Source organism: Xiphophorus maculatus, chromosome 2, assembly GCF_002775205.1.
Source record: "Xiphophorus maculatus strain JP 163 A chromosome 2, X_maculatus-5.0-male, whole genome shotgun sequence".
Taxonomy (NCBI): domain Eukaryota; kingdom Metazoa; phylum Chordata; class Actinopteri; order Cyprinodontiformes; family Poeciliidae; genus Xiphophorus; species Xiphophorus maculatus.
The window spans coordinates 6,116,559-6,131,619 of NC_036444.1; the positions used below are offsets into that span (position 1 = coordinate 6,116,559).

At 37.2% G+C, this 15,061-nt stretch overlaps 1 protein-coding gene across 1 annotated transcript in view; it reads right to left on the reverse strand.

The window, feature by feature from the left end:
* Window positions 1–13,330, reverse strand: part of alx4 (ALX homeobox 4) — a 33,089-nt gene extending 19,759 nt beyond the window's left edge. The window contains exon 1 of the mRNA XM_005795828.2: window positions 12,699–13,330. Coding sequence (XP_005795885.1) covers window positions 12,699–13,023 — 325 coding nt within the window. The 5' untranslated portion in view covers window positions 13,024–13,330. The remainder of the gene's footprint in view (window positions 1–12,698) is intronic.
* Between the last annotated feature and the right edge of the window lie 1,731 nt (window positions 13,331–15,061).

Sequence of the window (15,061 nt, forward strand, 5' to 3'; positions counted from 1 at the left end):
CTATGTAGCACCTACGTAAGTAAGTCGCAGTAGAGCATATGTGAATTATATATGCTTTCTCAAAGAAGCAAAAATAATGTTCGAATTCTAAATATCGCGGCAGGCTGTTTTAGTCGGAGATCAAACTGCATGCTACAAGGTCAATGCACAGGAATTCGTAAGGCAATAGTGGAAAGTTATTTACTTAAAGCTGGTATGTACTTACCTGTAAAACAGCTGCATATCAGAGGAAGCAGAGAATCAGGAAATGTCTTTTTTCTACATCCTCATGCTTAAGTTTTACACCCTGTTGCTAATGGTAATCATTAGCAGCAAGCTAATGGTTACTTGCTGCTAACCAGCAAGTAGCCAGCTAATGGTTGTTGCCTAATGGCTGCCAAGCTGCCATTAGCCTGTAACCATTAGCAAATTTACTTTAATGGAGTAGAACATGAGATAAAGGTTTTACAGATTGTAGGAATAGTTCATAAAGTCATGTTTTAGCTTATTTAAATAAAAAAACGACTGCATTCCAGTTTCGATTTCATGCTACCAGTTCATTCGCTGTTGCCTTCCAGCATTAAGGCCTTAAATTTGGGAGCAGTTCACTTTCTGTGTGTCCAGTCAAGGCTTTCATAGAACAAGAGCCTAGAATGGTCACAAAATGCTTGGTCTGTTTTAGAAGTACAAAAACTTGCAAAATGTGAATTTTGCACACTGTGCCCCCTTTAAATGAAGTGTTACCATCTAATATCCTCAGGGGACTGCTAATGACACAATCATTTCCATTGGGTGTATTGTTGCAAAAAAAAAAAGAAAAACAACAACATGGGAAACAACCCTGAACTTCTCCATTGTTAGATGATTACAGGTGGTGCATCATCATCTACCCTCATTTCCTGTGTCAATAATCATCAAATTATGTAAACATGATGACCGTATAAAAGATCATAAAATAGATTTTTAAATAAACCACTATAGTGTTTTATTAAGGCAAGAGAAATATTTTTTTTTCTCGACCTCTCTTGGATTATGCATTAGCTTCATCCTGCAGGCTTAGACAAATCTTTTACTTAATGACGATCCCAGGAGGTAGACTGTTTGCTTATCAGACACTGCCTGTTTTAACAGAACCTTCCTTTAAAAATCCTGAACTAACCCTTAAATACAACCTTCCAAACACAAGACGTTTATCGACATCTTTTTTATGGCTTCTTCAAGACAGCCAGTTCTTCTCTTTATATGATCCCTAAAATATGCTAGAAACGTCCCATTTTAGCCAGTACATCCTGTTCAGATTTAGTCAGAACAAAGACATCAAACGTTAAGCCTTTTGTACCACTTCGGATCAACGCTGACAACCTCATTTAAATATGAATTAGACGGAGAAAAGTATGCTGAATGTAAATCTGACCAAATTGAAAAACCAGACATGTGTAATACATTTAACAAAAAGCACATTTTCTGTCACATTACTTCAATAAATTTGTGTAAAATGCTGGTCATGTAAAAAAAAAAAAAAAAGTTAGAATGCCATTATCAGATAACAAGACATAGACTATTCAGACTCACCACTGAAATCCCATCTTATTAGAAAATAATGCTACTAAAAATACAGATTCAGGAAGTGTGAAAGTGTTCCACTGAGTTAGGAGCTTTGCTCAGAAATAAACAATATCCTAGGGATGAAAATCTGGCATCCAAGCAGGCACCTTTCAAACGCGTAAGATGGAGATTATAATGTTATTCAGACAGTCTACCTGCAGTGGGAAAGTCAAGCTGTTCAACTTTAACAGATCTTGAGCTTCAACAAAAATTAAATGACACCTTTAGCAAGTTTTGCATGTATAAAGTCCTGACATTTATCTCCACAAAACTCTGCACTAATCAACATATTTTCCCTGTTATCATCTCGTCTCTGTTGCGCTAACCACACAGAGGCATTTGCCACAAGCATTTTCAAGTTTTCCCCCGCATGCTGAGCTGTCTCTTCTGGAAAACACAGCCATCAGACAGGGCTTTCTTTGGGAAGCCAAAATTCCTCTACATTGGCTTTGAATTTTTTTGGCATTCGAAGGAATGTGTTTTTTTTGACAGCGGTTCTCTTTGCAGCGCTCGTCAACATGCCGTTTACACACATGCATGTATGCGAACGCGCTGAACTTCGCCAGCTTGTCCCTGTTCTGTGACAAGCTGCAGACCGCTTCAGTTAGCCGGGGTCAGATGTTTACTAGGGTCAGCAATTTAATCACTGCTGAACACAGAGAGAAAACATCAAAGTGTAATTTAACTGGTTGTAAAGCAACAGGGCACCCTCTTAGTTTTTATGGAATGGGACAGGGAGGGTCAAGTGAAGCCAAATAAAAGAAACACTATAAATTAGTAACCTGGGGAAGGGTTAATGACAAAACACTAAATAGGGGAAGGGAATGCTTTTAAATGGAGTGCTCTAAAACAAAAAAGCTCCCTCTGAACACTTAAAGTTGATTGCTGTTTGCTGCAATGGCTCTCCATGTATCACACCTTATATGAAGTAAATACAAAGCAAATATCCCATTAGGTTTGGCTGTCAACAGGTGACAATGAATTTATGTCTGCCGACGTGTTTCATGCTGGATTTTTGTTTTCCGCTGCTCAGGGTAAAGCCTGATGCTGAGCGTTGTTTCCTCAGTGGAAGGGAGGCTCCCAGATGTTCCTAAGGAGAGATCTACGCGGCTCAGAGAAGAATGCAGATTCCCTGGGAACCGGAGGAATCATTCTGCTAAGCCTTGAGAAAAACTGGCTTCCATACCGTCACTGCTGGCCCAGTAGAGCACAAAGTTAATTCAGGTTAGGTTATAGTTTTGGAAGGAGGGGGATTACAAATTTACAGTGCATGATTGACAGCGCTATGACCCTCCTCCTCTGATTGCTCTGATTGGTTGTTCCTGACAGACCTGTGTATTTCTGCAGCAAGCACTGGGAGAAGGCAGGTAATTAAAAAAATTACCTCTCATGTACCATAAGGTCACGACATGTTGACAGTTTTAACAAATATATAAAAAACATTTTTTAATAAAGTTACACACCCCAGGTTTAGCTTAGGATGTTAAGGCAACAATTGTTCTCTCTATTCAGTAAAATATAACATTAATATGTTTGGATCTGCTGCATTATTAATGAATACAGTAACGTAGTAAAAGGTAAGAACTGTCATAAGTCTTGTTGGTGGGAAAAGACACATGTTGGTGCAACTTTGCTTCCATTTTTAAATAGATCAGCAAAGATGCTAAAGCTAACCTTCTGAACTTGTCAGTTTTAACAAATATGTAAAAACAACAAAAACATTTTTAATAAGTTACATTCCCCAGGTTTAGCTCAAGATGTTAAGTCAACAATTGTTCTCTCTATTCACTAAAACATAACACTGATATGTTTGGATTTCTGGATTTTTATTGTTGGATTTTTATCAATGAATATATTCATTTAGTAAAAGGTAAGAACAGTCATAAGTCTTGTTGGTGGGAAAAGACTCCTGTTGTTGCAAGTTTGCTTCCATTTTTAAACAGATCAGCGAAGATGCTAATGCTAACTTGCTGGTCAGCTAACCTACTGAACCTTGTATCAGCAGTGGAGCCATTTGTAACTCAGAGAAGCAGCACAAACCTGTTGATTCAGTTTTTGGCACAGATAAACAACCAACAGATTTTCACCACAGTCTCTTACAGGCGATAAAATGTACCTGAGCCTTTTCACAGTTCAGTGTTTGCAGATTTAACTACTTACAGATTATACATATATTAAATATTTAAAGCTGAGATTCCTGTGCAACGGTACTTGACATGCTATTGGCTAGCTTATATGCAAACCAGCAGCATCAATTTTCCTTGCTATTGATTGGCTCCACCCTGGTTCTCAATTCGTGGCTGATTTACAGACTTTACCTGAACGTTGGAGGAATTCAGGTGTGTCGGCAGCAAAGTGACAGAATATTGAATCATTTAGATTTACACAGAGATAACCTAATTAATTAATTTGAATAATTTTGAATTTGAGTAAAATGATGGCATACAGAAATCAAGCGTTTAGACATTGGAGATGTGAACTTAAAGTTTTATCACAATATTCTCTGATATTTTTGTGATGACAATAAAAGTGCCGTTAAAAACTTTTATTCATTTTTAGGTAATCGTACGGCTGTGATTACAAGGCACAGTAATAATAGCCCCCAAAAACATGCACTGTAAAATATTTGAGCCGCATTTAGTTGTCTATTATCTTTTACTCTTTAAGTCAAATAAATTTATCCAGTTTTAGATTTTGAACCTAAATGTGAGTTTGTGAAAGAGAAACGTACAGCAGTAAGTTGTGTTAACTTTTTATTAATTTAGTCAAACCTCCAAGAGTTGAATAAACTAGAGTTTTTAGGTTAGCACTTAAAAAATTGAAAGAAGAAAAAGACAGGAGTGGGAACTATTTCCCAGAATGCTTAGCGGCATGGTTTTGTCTCCTGAGATGGAAGTGCGTTACATTGATCTGACTCTTGTGTTTTATTAAGGCAAATGTTCATTTTAATGCAATTCTCAGTTAGCAAAGCTTGAGGATAATGTCCTGTTCACACTAAATGTTTCTGAGCTGAATTCATTGGGATGTTTAATAAAATTCATTATCAGATCAGAAATTTTGTTCCTGCAGTTTGAAACAAGAATTTAAATTATTCTAAAGTAAAATAAGTATTTATTTTAACTTGATATTGTGAGTAAAATAATAGAGAAATGTGGCTCTTTAACTGGATGAGGGCAGATTTTTAGTTAAAACTCACAATTCAAGATTAATGAAGTTAAAAAACAATGTTTAGACAACTTGTCTCTTGTTAAATCAACTTGATGAACTTAAATTTCTGAGTTAAAACCAAAACAATTTTTTTGTTGACTTAAATTGCATTTTCAAGCTAGCAGGTGGACTTTCATTTTCAACTTAAACCTCCTATAAATGTTTTATTCTGCTCTTGATAAATACCTCCATTTCTAATGCACTTCTTTAGGATACCAGCCACATATAAAAGTGTGATTTGTATCACTAAGCTACACACAGTAACTGCATTTAATCATATTTTCCAATATATTGATACATATTGATCCTCTCATTGAACAGTGGATAAAAATAACAATCCCAACAAAACAGGGAATTTTAGAGGTTTTTAAACATCATTAATTGAAATTTGGAAATAAAAATTCTCATCATGATTAGAAATTTATCATGATAAACGATACAACAAATGCCCACCCCTATCAGATTTAACTAATTTACCCCAAAGTCTTCTAGCTAAGAGAAATGTTAATTAAAATGTAATCAAATACAATGTCTGCAAATTGTCTCACCGATGTTATCGGTTAAATTGTAAATTGTTCCAAAGCCGGTCCAGATCGGTTTGAGTCCCTTAGCAGAATTTAACTTTCTGGCCTTCAAACCAACACGTCTCACCTCATAAACAAGTGGAGGATAAAATCAGCTGCACAACAACAAAGTACTTTACTCAGATACAAGGTCTTAAGTGTGCAGTTACTCTTAGTTACGTTTGACTTTTAAGCTTTCAAGTATCACAGGTTAGGGTTTACACAATTACCGGTCACATGTGCAAAACGCTTGTGCCTTCAGAAATCTTATAAGTGGTGACCAGATGGGGATATTTATAACCTCTGGTTGAGGCAACGGCACCGAGATCAGAACCTCGGGAGATTCATTTAGATGTTCATATCAAAGTTTGATTTAAAACAAAAAAATATCTTCATCCTTTTGTTTAAAAAATAGTGTATATGTTCAGGATTTGAAGGATTTGAATGTAACAAACAAAACAAAACAAAAAAACCATCTGATTTGATTGATTAGCACATAGTTTTTCAAACTTGGGAAGAAGTTTGTATGATTTAAAAAATACTACAACTCATAATGCAAAAACATTTAAAAACTTAACAGGTAAATGTTATATTTCATCTATTGTCCTTTATCCCAAATTTATGCATAAAAAATAATTAACAGGATGTCACATTATGTCTACAAGTTTGGGGGGAAAGGTCATTTATTGGTTCCCTGGAGAAAAATGTACATTTTAAAACTCAATTTGTGTCAATTTCTAAATTTACTAACACCTTGTATCATCCTCTATATCACATGTTGTCAAACTCAAGGCCCGTGGGCCAGAAATGGCCCGCCATAAAATTTCACGTGGCCCTTTAGACTGAAGAAACAAAATCTTTACGATAACAGTTGTGCTTTTAAATATGATTTTATCAGTCAAATCAACAGTTTTATCTGCATTATGCCAAATTAGACAAAGGTGAAAATATGTTAAATATTATTAAATAATTTCAAAAACTTCTCATTGAATGCAGAAACAGATATTTATTAATATTTTAACTGTCTTTTAAGAAGTCGTTTTATCAACACATTCCACCACAAACGGCCCTATAAAGACATTTTTGATCTTGATGTGACCCAAAATAAAAACTAGTTTGACAACTTTGCTCTTTATGCTTCCTAAGATGAATTCAGGCAACTTGTCCATATTCAAAACTTTAACTTTGCAGTTTCAGAAAAAGACACTTTCTAATCTAGCAGAATTATTTACAGATAAGTAAGACATGTAGAAACTCTGCAGCGTGTTGAGATTTTACCCCTGCGTAACATAACAACCATATATTAGCTGTCTATAAATTAATATATTTATTTGGATGTGCAGTAGTTTTACATCTAAATGTTGCACTTTGTGGCCATGTGATTGCACAGTTTAGAAGCTCCTCCATTGTTAAAATGAGCAAATATTGACGGATGAATTCATATTTGTGCCAAGTGAGTCAGTTTAGTGATTCAAGATTTGATTTTGCAGATAAATTGAAGAGTTATTTCTTTAGTATCTGACTATCTTATCCTCAAAAAGTGAAATACTTTGAGTATAAAATTAATTATTGTAGCCTGATATTTCTAAAATCTTTATTTTATTTATTGCATCACAAAATTAATCTTCATTTTCCAATATTTCTTTCCCTAGGGTCTGCCTTTGATTTACACAAGCGCAAAAATCATTCATAAACCCAACAGATTAAGATTTAAAGTACAGTTAAAATTAGTTTTACCAATTGTTTCTTTTGAATCAAATACTATGAACGTCTTAGAGCAGTCCATCCTAAGTTCTTACATGATTGACAGAAAATATGAGAGAGTAAAGATTAGGGTGATGGTAAGGAGCCTCTCCACCAAACAATAATGAAGATACCAGCATTAACAAGAAAAAATGTTTTTAAGTCAAAACTAAACACCAGTTTGTTAGTCTGGTATAAAAGCTATGTAAATGTTGCCCTGCCTTCTTAATGCTGCATTTAAATTGTTTTGTTTTTAAAGTTGGCTCCTCTGGTCTTTATTACAGTAATTTCTAACACTTCAGACGCCTGTTTTTATTTTATTTGTAGCTTTTGTAGTGATTTTCCTGCTTGATGGGATTTTTAGTTTTTACTCCTCGATTAAAAGTGCTTTCTTTTACTTTTATTCATAGAAGCTGGTTAGGTTACATAAGAGCAGCGTAAACATTTATGGCGTTTTTATTAGAATGTAAATAAAAACTCATTTAAACTTTTTCATTGTTTCGTTCGTCTTTTGGAAGACGCTTGTGTCCTTTGATCTCAGGGACAAATTTATTAAAACTATTTTTATAGTTTTAAACCCAAATTTGCCAGTTTTGAGTTTGAAACTTTGACCCTGCACTGTAAAACATTTGAGCTGTATTAAGTTGTGTCTACTATCTTCTATTCTTTAAGTCAAATAAATGTATCCAGTTTTAGATTTTGAACCTAAATGTGAGTTTGTGAAAGATAAACTTACAGCAGTAAGTTGTGTTAACTTTTTATTAATTTAGTCAAACCTCCAAGAGTTGAATAAACTAGAGTTTTTAGGTTAGCACTTAAAAAACTGGAAGAGGAGAAAGACAGGAGTGGGAACTATTTCCCAGAATGCTTAGCGGCATGTTTTTGTCTCCTGAGATGGAAGTGCGTTACATTGATCTGACTCTTGTGTTTTATTAAGGCAAATGTTCATTTTAATGCAATTCTCAGTTAGCAAAGCTTGAGGATAATATCCTGTTCACACTAAATGTTTCTGAGCTGAATTCATTGGGATGTTTAATAAAATTCATTATCAGATCAGAAATTTTGTTCCTGCAGTTTGAAACAAGAATTTACATTATTATAAAGTAAAATAAATATTTATTTTAATTTGATATTGTGAGTAAAATAATAGAGAAATGTGGCTCTTTAAGTGGGTGAGGACAGTTTTTTTTATTGTATATTGTGAAATAATTACTTGGTTTAAATTGCAGCATTAAGTTAAAATTCACAATTCAAGATTAATGAAGTTAAAAAACAATGTTTAGACAACTTGTCTCTTGTTAAATCAACTTGATGAACTTAAATTTCTGAGTTGAAACCAAAACAGTTTTCTTGTTGAATTAAATTTCATTTTCAAGGCAGCAGGTGGGCTTTCATTATCAAGTTAAACCACATTTAAAAGTTTATTCTGCTCTTGACAAATACCTCCATTTGTAATGCGCTTCTTTAGGATACCAGCCACATATAAAAGTGTGATTTGTATCACTAAGCTACACACAGTAACTGCTTTTAATCATATTTTCAAATATATTGATACATATTGATCCTCTTAAATGTTTTAGTTTTACAGTGCAGTGCGAAAACGTTATTTTACTTTCTGCAGGCAGAAATTTACCTTCCCAAACGTTCGTTTATTACATATTCAAATTTATTCTGGTGCACAGAACCACATGGCCGAGACTCTGGGTGTCACCTCGTTGCTTTTGTTAACCACACAATGTGTTAGCCATCAGTAGATGCATATCCTGTGACATCACCTCCACTAGCCTTTTTAAACATGGATTCTGACTGCTATATTTTGACAAGATTCCTTTCTGAAGCACCGCCAGGGCTTTTCCAAGGTTGTGTTTTGGTTTTCGAATCTTTTACACATCGCAGGATGCGCAGTGTCCCACGAAAGTTTGACTCGATGGTTGTGTTTCCTGAATGTAAATTTCAAAAGGACACATTTGAGGATCACGGAGGTGCTAGAATATTCGCCGTAGAGGAAAGAGTTTTCAAACTGCAGCAATTATTGGCAGCCGCAGCTTAAAAGTAAAACCCAAGATTCAGCAGTGAGTTCACTTGCATGTAAACAGCCTCTGAAGCACAAAGTGAGGCTTTCCCAGAAACAATCTCATTTCTCCAGAGCCTCTCAAATCATTACCCAATCTCCGTGTCCGTTTCTGACTCTCTGCTTATTTGCACAAAGTATTGTTGAGACAAGGTTATGTAAACCAGTCCCACTTTGTCATCTCGGGGACTCTGTAGCTTTGGAGATCTGATGTTTTGGGGGAGTATGAATAATAACCGTAAGGAGTCAGTAATGCACATCTGCCTTACATTAATCCAGACCTCTCCTGCGGAGCTGACCTGCATTCCTGAGCTCTCCATCAGCTCCAGGGGCATTTATTTCATTCAGCCCTCCGCCAGCAGGTAAAGCGGCCCCGTCTCCGTCCACACATGGTTGGACGGATTAACGGCCTTTTAAAGGAACTTCCCCCACCGACCTGGTCATCCAGAAACAGCTTGCAGAAATATTCATGCACCGTTATCTTTTTCCTTACAACCGTCACATTACGTCCACAAAAGTGCATTTTATGTGAACGATTAGAAAAGTTGCACATGAATAGGAAGATTTTTTTTGTAAGAAATTAATCTGCAACATGTAGTCGGCACGTCCACAGCATGATGCTGCCACCACCACGTTTCACAGTGGACATAAAGAAGTGGGTAGAGGCAGCAAACAGATCAAATTGATCTTATTTAGTGTGTTTATTGAGCTTTCTGCTAGAGATGCACAGTATTATCGGCATTGTATCGGTATCGGCCAATATCAGCTGTAAAATTTAATATCAAACATTCCTTCAAAATTACCGTTATAAAAGATGTTTTTATATAACAATGATGCCTGCAGCACAGCTCAACGTCATGACAGCAGGAGAGCCGGACCAAGTGAAAATGTCAGTGATGTGAAAGTTTTTTTAAAGTGTTGGAAACTGATAGCAGAGCTGCTATTTGCAATGACTGCTCAGCATCAGTGATGCGAGGAGGAGCGACAACAAAGTCCTCGAACCTAATGAACCATCTCAGGAACCGCCATCACGATGAGTTCATGGTGGCCAAACGGAAAAGAACCACGGAGAAACCCCCCCACCAGCAGTCCATCCTACAAGCTATGGATAAACATCGGTATTTGTATCGGTTATCGGCCAATTTTAGTACATCGGATATCAACCAAAAATCCAATATTGTGAATCTCTACGTAACATGTGAACAACAAATTAAGCTTTTAGTTTTCCTGACAAGATGATTGACATTTGAGCTGTTAACAGATTGTCCCACATGAGCTGAGGACCTCTGCAGCTCCTCCAGAGTTACCATGCCCGCCTCTTTAAATAACACTCTCCTAGCAAGACGACTCTTAAAACCAATTCTGTGATTTCTGAATGAAATTTGTTTCAAAGGATTTCATTGTAGGGCCTCTGAGTAAAGGGGGGCTGAATACATTATTATTGACATTTCGCACTTTCCAGATTTTTGTTTGCAAAAAAGTTAGAGAAACATGCATCTTTTTCTGTGTACTTCCACAAAACTTTAAGAGTTTAAATACTTTAGCATTATCAACAATGTAAATGCTGCAAATATTCCTATCGTCACTTTAGCTCACATCTTCTTTGGAAAAAAATCGGATTATAGCCTATATGCCCAATTAAAATCTTAATAGATTGTTAAATTTTCTCTTATGGAGAGTTATTTTATGGTTTTTAGCGCCTTTTAATGTGAAATCGCAGACACAACCCGTCTGGATCACCATGCCAGCAGCACCAGCCGCCGCAGTAAACTCCCCTCAGCGCATCATGAGGTGACTTTTGTCACCACGTCGCAGATAAAGCACCAACCAGCGTTGAGTAATATATCTCCCGTCGAGGACCACACATAACAGCACAACCCTGTTGACGCCTGAGGCTTTGGCAGGCGCCCCGGAGCATCCTCCCCAGAGCCACGACGCCTTCATCTGGCTGCAACATTTTCAATAATAACATTGCGCAGCGCGTCCTCGAGGGACGCGTGTTGGGTTTTAATGGCGGCGTTTAAACGAGCCTGTCAGTGCACTTGCCAAATCTACTCGCTTTCAGCGCAGGCAGGGATTCTCAGGCTGGAGAAGTGACAGGCCAGGCCGAGACTGAGACGGGATCTGGTTGGTTCTTATGGGGAAGGAGAGAGGAGTAGATTGGACTTCATTCAGGCAAACTATGTGAAAGAAAGAATCAAAGAAGGAGAGAAAGAAAGAAAGAAAGAAGGAGCACGGCTGGCTGAGAACGGCTGCAGACTACAGGGAGCCATCAGGTTTCTAAAAGAAAAGTAGTAACACACAACCATAATAATAATAATAATCAAGCTTAGATGTTTATTTATTTCCCATGTTTTTTTTAATTTTAAAAAAAAGCTTTGATAAATGTAATTTAATAATGTCTTCCTGCAGCATCACGATGAACATCTGGAGTCTAATTAAGATCTAAAGGCGCCAACCAGTCTAAGGCTCGATGCTGAATGAATGACGAACTGTGGATGCTGTAAATATGAGCAGATCTCCTCTCGTAATGGGGTTTTTAAAAATGTTTCTGCAAATAATAACGCAGATCGATTTAAATTTGAAATCACGTTTAAAGGGTTTGTTGTCTTTGCTCGGCTTTTGGAAGCAGAATCAGTTTAAAGATTTATTTTTAAACGTAACTTTCTTAGAACAAAAATGTCAGAAACTAATATTTTATATTTGGTAGGAAGCCTGTTTAACTGATCATCTGGGACTTTTGTGGCCCATAAATCGACCTCTATATTTTGGCTTGCGAAGCTTCTTGTAATAAATTCCCCCTCCCATATTTTTTTAATTTCATATCAATTTCCAATTATAAAGGCTCTTCCTATTTAATATTTATATTATCTTACCAAATTAATTCCATTTGGGGATTTTATATACTAAAATATGCTGGGATAGAGTCTGAATTTGTCCATATGTCTCATTTACCCATTTTTTAAATTTATTAATTTTATTGGTTGGTTAACGATAATCCACAAAATCTGTCAGTAAAATTTAAAGGCAATAAAACCAATCTTTAGTTCAGTTTATCTCCTGTGGCGAAGCTGTTATAATTATTACTGTTGTTTTATTATAAACTTTTTATTCCATTTTATTTAATGAACTTCTGCTGTTGCAAAATGCTGCGGCTCCATAAAACAGAAAAAAGAACCAAAAACCGCTAAAAAAAAATAAAAAATGGAAAATCAGAGTCAGTGAACGCAACACGCATAGAAATAATAGACATGGCCTGAATAAAACAAACGAAAAAAATGTCCTTAAACGATTAAGTTTCACTTGATATCCTGTGTGCATTTGTGCAAATCTTTTATGTAACAGTGCAGTAAAATCAGAGAACAGCGCAATGTTTGAAATTATTTTCCTCCATAACCTAATTAGGAGTTTCCGACCCAAACAGACCAACTAAAGCTTCTTCTGGAGAGGCCCCGGTGAGTTTCTCATCATGAATCTGTTCACCTGCCATCAGAGCTGCTGTGTTTTGTGCAAGTCTGAAGCGAACCCACCGTAGCAGGGGATGAGCGTCCCGTTGTGTCCGCTGTCCGGGTGCAGCTTGCCGCCTTCGGGTGGAGTCTTGCAGGTCGGCCGCTGCATGAAGAGCTGGTATTTGTTAAAGTTGCTCTCCTCGGTTCCGTCCAGTGACTGGCACTCTGTCTGGAAAGGGCTCCGGGAGCCTTTACCCGGAATGAACGTGGGGCTGTATTTGGTTTCGGTGGTCTGGAAAGTCCTGAAAGGATTCGCCTGGTGGTCTCTGCTCTGCGCAGTAGACGCGCTGTAATAAGAGTCCATGGATGTCATGTCGCAGTATGAGACGCACGTATCTGCGTTCATACCGAAAAGGTTACAGTCAGGGGGAAGAAACAAGTCCAGACGCTTCTTCTTCTTCTTTCTCTTCTTCTCTTGCCCTCCCCTGCAGACCTTCTCTCCTAATTCTCATGCGCTGACAAAACTCACACTGACGCGCTCAGACGCGCTCGCTCTCACGCTGCATGGCGCATCTGGGTCTGGTTAGAAAAAAAGCGAATCAGATGTTTTCCAGAGACCTCAGACCGAACAAATGCTAAAAGCTCCCTGAAGGTTTTGTCGGCTGGATGGGTGGAGGGTTGGGATGGGGGGGGGGCATTGAGAGAAAGAGAAACTCTGAAGCTGAAGCGGATTCCGCCGCATGCGGTAGCCCTGACGCAGCGCAGCGCTCCGACCTGCAGGCGGGTCTGAATGAGGCCCGAACCGACCCGCAGCCCGCCTGATGCGTTATTATGCAGCCAGTAGGGATGGGAGGTCAGGCTCCGGAGGGGGGAGCAGAGCAGGGGGGCTTTTTTGGTAAACACGCGGGAGACACAACACATGACATTAATGTAATTAGAAAATGAATATAACAGCTTTGATTCCTGTGCCGCGGCGCAGGACCTCCATAACCTCTGGCTTTTTAAAAAAAAAAATTATGTGTGTGCAGATATTTATATACGTCAGACATTTTGACTTAACTACTTTATTTAAGTCATAAAAGATGTGAAAGATTGACCCAAAATCATAATTGTTTTCACCTGCAAAATTGCGACAGTGAGGAATAAAATGGCTGCGTTGGATGTGACTGGAACCTGCAGTGAGAAACGTGTCGGTTTGGATTTCAGAGGAGAACCATCTCAGCTTTCACTCCTTCCGCTGTAAAACAGGGAACCCTCAACATGGACTCAATAATAAGTGATTAAAACCTATTTTGCTCGCCCATAAACCGCCTGCATTGTAAACCGTTTATTGTTAAAATAACTGCAACACGCTTTTATTGCAAAAAAACACCAGTTATTTGTGCAAACTTCTAATATTGCGCTACGATTCTGTGCACAAAAATTGATTTTAATCTTAAAAAAAGTAAACTTAAAAATATTCCGCTTAATTTGGAACCGATTTTATTTCACAACAGTTGTTTCTCCTGTTAATGTGACTAAAATGTCAATATAAGTGTACGTTTACAGTAACACAGCACTGCTCAGAATACAGTTTGTGGCACACATAATCATTGTTTAAACTGTAAAAACTGTTAACATTTTACTGTTAAAACAACAAACATATTTACAGTGTGCGCTGTCGCAAGTTGACCGAAAGACGCAGCGGGAGAAATTTGCGCCCTTTTATTTTTTTAACAGTAAACAGCCGGAGAACAAGATGGGCCTCTAAGATGCTTCAAACAACTTCCCTGCAGGCAAGAGAGGCGTTCCTGCGGTAGCATAGTCTAACAGCACGAATCTATAATAATAATAATAATAATAATAATAGTTGAGGTTGTTCATCCAAATAAGTCTGCGTAAATAAATGTGCGTAAATTAAAGAATTTTCCCTCTTATATCTCTTATTGCTATATTATTAATTCTCTACGATCTCACTATGATATTCTGGGTTCATATTTTCATCATGTTTTTTTAAATTAATATAATCGGTACGCTTATAGATTCCATTTAAATTATGCTTCAATATTTTTTTAAGTCGTCATTTATAATTTTGCTGTACTGTCGGTCCTTTTTCTGAATTTATGGACGTGACTCTCCTAAAAAAAAAAAAAAAAAAAAAAAAGACTGAACTGAATTGAATTTCCATAATTAGCGCGTTAATTAGGACGCGGGTTGTTGAGTCACAGCTTGCGAAGTTCCCCACATATTATTATTATTTTTCGTTTCTTTCTGGCAGTTTTACGCACACAAACCTCCCTAACACGAATCCCCTCACCCTTTTTCTCTAAAAAGTGAAACATTGATGCGCTGATTCATGCGTAATTCAGACTCTCCTCCACTGCCTCCTTTAATGGTTCACTAGTAGATATTTTCTGGATTGCGTATCTCTAACAAGGCATTATTAAATTTACTTCAGCTTCTCA